We start from the raw sequence: 8,453 nt of genomic DNA, 5'->3' as shown, positions 1-8,453 counted from the left end.
CATACATACATACATACATACATACATACATACATACATACATACATACATACATACATACATACATACATACATACATACATACATACATACATACATCGCATTCGCTTAACACATGCAAGTACGCACACACATATGCCCACTATTCTTATATGTACGAAACAATGTGTGTAGATAGATAGAGAGATAGATAGATAGATAGATAGAAAGATAGATAGATAGAGAGATAGGTAGATAAAGTGCATCTGTCTGTCTTTGGAAAAGGCGGTGAGAGGACAGACTTGGCCCGCCTTCCTTCCAGGCAGATCCGAGCAGCAACCATCTTCAGGGATGACTTCAACAGCTTCGATGCTAACAAATGGAACTATGAGGTCTCTATGTATGGAGGCATGGTACGTTGGTTGGTTGTGTTTTGTTTTGTTTGGTTTTTGGGGGGGGGGTTGTAACTGTTTTACGGTACTTCTAACACAATAAGATCACATAAGTGCCGAAGATTAGAGGTGTTACAAGAGAGTAACAAAAACAAAAAAATAGAACGTGAGATAAGGATGATATATGTTTGATAGGAAAGAAGGAAACCACATCAGAGCACCCGCCAACCATCCACATGGTAAGTTTGAGTCTGAGTTTGAATTAAGAGAAGGATATCGACACAGTAACTGACATTTAGTGCAAGGAAGAAGCAAGAGATATAGACTGAAACAGCAGGGGGGAGAAAAGACGTAGGACCTTCCAGTCGCGCCCGTCTAAATACCCACAGTATGGTAAATGAGGAATCTTGTTGACGAGGGAATGAAACTTGGCGAGCAGATTGAAGGAGACTAACATAATCACACACACACACACACACACACACACACACACACACACACACACACACACACACACACACACACACACAAAACACACTCACATCAACACACACATCTACACGTATGATGCAAAATAGTGTGTGCGCGCGCACGTGTATGTGGGTGTGGTTGTAAGCGTGTGTGTGTGTATGTGTGTGTGTGTGTGTGTGTGTGTGTGTTTGAAAGAGAGAGAGAAAGATAGAAAGATAGAAAGAAAGATAGAAAGAGAGAATGAAAGAAAAAAAGACAGAGACAGAGGTAGAAACAGACCGAGAGAGAAATAGAGATCGAGATGGATAGAGAGAGCGAGGAAAATAAATGGGGAAAAAGAGGTGGCTACGTGAGAGAAAAAAATTACTCTTGATAAAAAAAGGAAAGTGGCTGAGAGCAATGTCGAAAGACGAATCACATTCTCGTGAGCATTGAGCATGGCGTCTCATGCCTTTCTGACAGTGACAGGCAGCATCATAATAATATCGTTATGTGTACGTGCCAGTCAAATTCAGATCTAAGTCGAAAATTTCCCATTTATGGTAAATACTATAATTTTCCTGTTTCTCCCTGAAAGTTATTGTTGTTTCTTTCTTAAGAAGTTAATTGAATTGACAATGATGCGGAAAATTAAATGCTGCAATTGCTGAAACATAAAATAGTGATAACAGACTCTGAAGTTGGACAATGTTACACACACACGCAGACAAACGCAAACACACACACACGCGCACACACACACACACACACACACACACACATACACACACACACACACACATAAACGTCTCCGAATTTTAAAAATTGAAATACATTCTATGGAGAAAAAATTGCTTTTATGTAATTTCTATTTGAAACAAAGCCAAAAATATATAAACTCCAAGCAGCAAGAAAGAAAAGAAATCAACTGAAGGTTTGATTTCTTTTCTTTTGGCGCATCCAAAATCGGAATGTCCCACTGCGACTTACGTCTATGTATGATTGGCGCTTACACATTTATTAGATCCTCTATGTTTCTTTTTCTAAGGGGTGTGAGGTTTCTTGTCTTGGGCCAGTCCTTGGGGAAATTGGAAATTCTATTCTTATTACTGGTTCACATTAGCGACCATGTTGAACAAATGGACCTGTCTAACACATTGGTGATCTGTTTGTTTGATGTATCTCTTTGAGGATATGGTATTCAAATTATGTCCGATCAGTAGCAGATTAAATCAGAGTTGTGTCACATTCGAACTATCACACACAAACATACATACGAATTGGTATATTCATAGAATGTCTGCTGTTGTCTGCCCTTTTGACTTTTAGATAAATTTTAATAAAATCACGATTGAAAAAAATTGTTTCAATATCGAAGTTATGCTTCCTTTTTTAAAGTGCTCCAAAATCTGCGCTTCTCCAAGCGTTGTTGACAGAACAGAATGCGCGTCCTTAGTGAATTAACCCTTTACAATTCAAGCCGGTTCAAACAGGATAAAAGGAAAACAAGAAGTATAGCCTCATTCTCATTCCTTGTTAGTAAAGTAGTAAAGTGTGTCACTGTCAAACTGGTATTAGCAGTCACTTGCACTTTTACTTCCAGTAAGCCCAAAAGGGTAGCGCAAAAAGTGCACTTTACAGTAAAATGTCTAAACGAGCTTGAACTAGAGCGCAGAACTGGTGTCATCCTGGAGGCCACAGTATAGTTGCAGTTTTATCTTACAGTGACAGGGGAAAGTGGAATTTTGTGTGTGATTACATTGATGAGCGGAGGCAAACATTTTTTAAAATTAGTTCTTTTTTAAATCTTTAAACAAATATGAACATTACATGGTTGATCAAAAGACGTTGAACAGCTGTTCGCCCGTTGTTAACGTAGAATGTTACGAGTATCGTTGTATAGAAAGTCAGTGCAGGGCATAGAAGTAAGGCAAAGGGAGACATGACTTGTTCAACCCAAGAGTTAACCAAAGCTAAAGTACGAAACAAACAGCTGACCGTCTAAGCTTAGTTAGATACCCAGCAAGCGAGAGGAGGTGATGACTGTTTAATCACAGAAAAGCGGCCTTGGAAATGTTTTTCGTCTCTATCGAAACAATTTAGATAATTTCATATGCATGCTGCTTAGAACTTTCCCATTGGTGCTAACCTGGACTGGGTGTGATACAGTATCTCAGCAAAAAAGAATAGGATGGAAACATGAGGCTCAACATACAGCCTACTGATTTGTCTATATAGCAGGATGTAAGAATAAGGTTTATTAAATTGTGAAGAACCCAAAATGCTGACAAATAATATTTATATTTTTTGAATGTCCGAACATTTCGCGACCGGGGTGCTTTCTTTTCGTATCTCCAACTTTAATGACAGTTAAAACAGTTCAAAACAACGATTGAGCTTAAGAATAAGGCACATTTTGCTTTAAAAAAAATTGAAATACAACAAAAAAGCGCTGAGGTCGCGATTTATAAGCGGACTACAAAAACTCCATCCTTACTTGTCCTTTTTGTCCTCCGCAGACTAACGACGTCACCGCTGACTCCGACTCTGAAGAGGTTGAAGCAGCAAAACGAGCACCAGAAGTTGCCAAGCGACCCCTTGACTCAGTGTATGGCACCCATGGTATGTCAGGATTCGCCAAGAGACCTCTGGATTCTGTCTACGGCACCCATGGAATGTCAGGTTTTGCTAAGCGTCCTTTCGACTCGATCTCCCAGGGAGAAGGTTTGTCAGGATTCGCCAAGCGTCCTCTGGACTCCGTCTATGGAACGCACGGTTTATCTGGATTCGCTAAACGACCCCTTGATTCAGTGTACGGCACACACGGTATGTCTGGATTCGCCAAGCGCCCCCTAGATTCGGTATACGGAACTCACGGTATGTCAGGATTCGCCAAACGGCCTCTTGATTCAGTTTATGGCACTCATGGTATGTCTGGATTCGCCAAGCGCCCCCTGGACTCTGTCTATGGTACCCATGGTATGTCAGGATTCGCCAAACGGCCACTCGATTCCGTGTACGGAACCCACGGTATGTCAGGATTCGCTAAACGACCTCTGGATTCGGTTTATGGCACACATGGCATGTCAGGATTTGCTAAGCGCCCCCTAGATTCCGTCTATGGTACCCATGGTATGTCAGGTTTTGCCAAACGTCCTCTTGACTCCGTCTATGGCACCCATGGTATGTCAGGATTCGCTAAGCGCCCCCTTGATTCCGTCTATGGCACCCACGGAATGTCAGGTTTCGCAAAGCGTCCTCTAGATTCTGTCTACGGTACCCATGGTATGTCAGGTTTCGCTAAACGCCCCCTAGATTCTGTTTACGGTACCCATGGAATGTCAGGTTTCGCTAAGCGTCCTCTAGATTCTGTCTACGGTACCCATGGTATGTCAGGTTTCGCTAAACGCCCCCTAGATTCTGTCTATGGTACCCATGGCATGTCAGGATTTGCAAAACGTCCTCTTGATTCCGTGTATGGCACACACGGTATGTCAGGATTTGCAAAGCGCCCCCTGGATTCAGTGTACGGCACACATGGGATGTCTGGATTCGCAAAACGATCTGTCGATTCCGACGAGGAGGAAGCTGAAACACAGGCCGAAGAGTAAATTCTGACAAATTAAAAAAACAACACACACACAGACAAACAATAAATAACTGGAGAAAGACACAGGTAAACAGAATAAACAATAGAGGGATACTGCTTATTTTGTCTCAACTCTTAAAAGCAATCCACGAACATAGACACTCTTGTTGAATAGACTGATGATTGGTTATGGAGGACAAGTAGCTTTAAGACAGATATTCATTCCAAAAGACTCAATCTGTATTTAAATGAGCCAAGAGAGACATTAGATATCAGGAGGAGAAATATCTTACTGGTCTTTGGAGAATTTTAAAAACTCATTACCATGCATTCCATAATAACGCCATACTCATTACGTCATTCAAAAGTTGTGACCAGGAAGGCGAGAAGGAAACAATATTGCAGCATCGTGAAAGTATTTTCATCAATTGTACCCTTTGGTCTGATTCCGCCGAAACAATTCTGAAAAAAATGTCTTCGTGGGGCCTGAATGTTACGTGTCACAACTAACCCTTTTGTTACGAAATAAAGATTAGTAAAATACAGTGTTACTCTCAAGTGTTTAATAAACTGTTTCATGTATCTTTACTCGTTGTTTCGTACGCATAGTCAAATAATTCGGACGAGAAGCTATAAGCACGGAATCTTGAAACGCACCACGTCCTGGGGAAGATCAATTTATATATTTTTTTAAGTTTTCTGATAAACGTTGTCAAACTTACATACTTACTTTCTTATTTTCTTGCTTGCTGACTTACTTACTTACTCACTCACTCACTTACTCACACACACTCACTCACTCAATCACTCATTTACTCCCTCAGTCCCTCACACTCCCACTCAGTCACTCGGTCACTTACTTACTCACTGACTCACTGACTCACTGACTCACTGAATTACTTACTGACTTACTGACTCACATACTTACTTACTTTGTAACTTACTAACTCACTGACTCACTTACTTACTTACTTACTTACTTACTTACTTACTTACTTACTTACTTACTTACTTACGTCCGATACCACCAGAAGGCAGAGAGCAGTCGACACCACTCTTGCCTGTCCCTGACCACCCCTTCCAACTCAGCACATCTAGGTCGTGGGGGACTGCCTCATCCCTGATTGTGCTTCTGTTATTCAAGTTAGGCTATACCTGGTACATAAAACAACCCCACTCCCCACACACACAGACCTCCCAATCTCCTCCAATCATTTTGTCTCTTTGGTGGACAATTAAAGAAGACAAAACAATGGTTGAACGAAGTATTAGAATTGTTAAGTTAACATTAAATGGAAGTACATTACAAAAACAGCGCTTACCCTAACACTCTTAATTTTTTTAGCAAATAAAGAGTGGCACATCGACGCAATACCCGTAGTTGCGTAATTGTAAGAAGCCAGAGGGGCATACGGATAAAACAAATGGAATGTTCAATGAGCACGTCAAACCAATGGTTCCCTCCGACCGCCCTCTTTCTTCCAAATGATAGGTTATAATAGATGTGATATTATAAGGACGGCTACTCCCCTCCCCCCCCCCCCACCCTTCAGCAGGAAAACGCGAGAGTTGGAGTTGGGTCCCGCTTAGCTTTTGACGCAATGTATCATACACACCCTGCTTTCTAACCATGATCTGTTGTCTGCTTCGTCTGAACTTTCTGCCCTCCCCCTCCCCTCCCCCCCACCCCTTCCCCTCTTTGCTCCCTCCTCTGGGTTCCTTGCTCTTTCTGCAGCTTTTTTTACTGCTACTAATTAGCTCTTTCTCACAGCTCTTTAAGCCACCCCCTAATTTTAGGTAGGTAACACCTATAAGCGTTCTCGGATAAAGGTGAAATAATCTTGGAGGTCCCGTGAGCAAGTTGAACACATGATGATCCAAAATCGTTAAGAGTTGGCTTCGGCTGCCACTCGGGCAAAATTCAAAATTAATTAAACAGATTTAATGTGTCCCGCGAGCTCAAATGACTTTAATATGCAGTTGCAAGGGCCATAAAACACTTACCAAAAACAAAGCGAAACAACAACAACAACAACAACAAAACCGAACCCGACTGGTAAAGGAGGTTGTATGTAAACATAAAGAGACAGGGAAGCCGGATCTAAAATATCCATGTTCTTCTTCTTCTTGGGCCCCTGCTGGGACTAAAGTAACTGACTGTACTGTAAGATCTTGGTCTCACAGTGCAGAGATGATTTATGTGCTATCATGGACGTTTTATCTACATAGACCTTAGATTCACCCCTTGCCTGATGTATAGACAGCCGTTTTTAAAGGTACTCCAAAATATTTACACTTTAACTTGCTTTAGTTTTGGGTAAAAATCAATTTGTTATTTGTTTGTTGGTTGGTTGGTTGGTTGGTTTTGTTTTGTTGGGGTTTTTTGGGGTTATTTTTTGACAAGCGAACACCACACACATCATATTGAGCGACCTCTTAAATAATACAAGTTTTGTCAAAGAGGGCATGGAACATTTAACAATATTATTATTATTGCTAATAAAAGAGGCCCAGAGAGGGAGTCTTTGAAGGTTTTGTTAAACTTTCTTCTTTAAAGAGCAGCACTGCAACTTGAGATACCGAAAAGGCTTCTTAACTATGAAGTATTTGATTGAAGGTCAAACTGGATTGGAACCCACATTTTAAGAGATCAAGAGGAATTCAACTTGGGAACTGGAGAAGAGTCACGGATAATGATAAACAGAAAGGTGAAAAGACATGGAATGATTCAAGAAGCTAACCCAAGATAGGGAAAAGTGGAAACTGTTTGGCGGTGGGGAAAGCAATAGTGAAAGGTGATGATCGAAGGGGAAAACAGAGGAAACGAGGAATCAGGCTTGCGCAAGATACATCTTAGAAAGAACATTACTAATACACAAGCGGATTTCAAATATTGGTATGGTTTGTTGTCGTTTTGGCTATTGAAAAAAAAGGTGTTAATATATTGTAGCAATGATCAAAGCAAAATATGTAAAACTTTACAATAGAGCTATAGAAAATAATTAGGATCACTTGGGCTGATATGTCCCAAGAATGTCTACTATCAGAACAATTCTAAAGGCAGTATTCTTTTCTGAGCTGTCCTAGAGGAGGCGTTACGTTGGGGCAAAGCGTGATGGTGGAAAGAATAGCATTTCAATACCCAAGCCCTCTTGGTATGAGGACGTCTATTTTATTTAAAATTTTGGTAAGAGCTTTACGGCATTTGCAATACAATAAAGGTTATTTGGATGCCCGAGATTAGAGCTGTCACTATTGAGTAAAACACAAAAAAGTAAAAAGAGAGATAATGACGATAGATGTTATATAGGGGAAAAGGAGCAAACCACAACAGCTCATTAACCAACCATCCACTAAGTCTCTGAACTTGGATTAAACCAGGCTGGTTCTCATAAACAAAGACCACTTGTAGGTTATTATCGCAAGACCAATATCACTGAACGCCCACTGGTAGGAAGTTCCACAGGGTGACATATTGACGACAAGATTGCACCAAGGGTGTGTCATCGTTCAGCATGACACGAGTGTTACACTCATGAAACGTTAGGACTGCCGCAGGTATTCAGAAATGGAGTCCTGGCCAAAGTATGTGTATGGGTATTTGTGGGGTGTGTGGGTTGTGTTGGGTGTACGGGATGTGTGTTTTGTGAGGGGGGGGGAATAGGCACATAGAGCATAGAGTTCTTATTGAGTACAGCCAGAAGATGACAGTTACAGCAACAACGACAACAACAATAGAATCATCAACTAGGTTAACATTCTATTGGGCTAAAAGATTACAATGACAACTTATAGTGGCGTCTACCTCAAAACTAACAACAAGGCATTGCAAACAACAGCAACAAACACAACAACAACAACAATAATAACAATAACAACAGCAACAACAACAACAAAAACGACAACAATATTAACAATAACAAGCAATAATAACAACACTTTACAAACAATAACAAAACAATAGCAATAATAACAACAACAACAACGACAATAACAAAAGAAGCAGCACAAACGGCCCTGACAGAGAGAAACAAACTTAATTA

General features: G+C 40.7%; 1 protein-coding gene across 1 annotated transcript in view; it reads left to right on the top strand.

Moving 5' to 3' along the window:
• Positions 1-4,948, top strand: part of LOC100533366 (pedal peptide-1 precursor) — a 75,927-nt gene extending 70,979 nt beyond the window's left edge. Inside the window, 1 exon segment of the mRNA NM_001204656.1 lies at positions 3,341-4,948. Coding sequence (NP_001191585.1) covers positions 3,341-4,432 — 1,092 coding nt within the window. The 3' untranslated portion in view covers positions 4,433-4,948.
• The last annotated feature ends 3,505 nt before the right edge of the window (positions 4,949-8,453 follow it).

The sequence above is a fragment of the Aplysia californica genome, unplaced genomic scaffold (genome assembly GCF_000002075.1).
Source record: "Aplysia californica isolate F4 #8 unplaced genomic scaffold, AplCal3.0 scaffold00033, whole genome shotgun sequence".
Classification (NCBI taxonomy): Eukaryota; Metazoa; Mollusca; class Gastropoda; order Aplysiida; family Aplysiidae; genus Aplysia; species Aplysia californica.
This window is presented reverse-complemented; position numbering and strand designations above follow the sequence as displayed.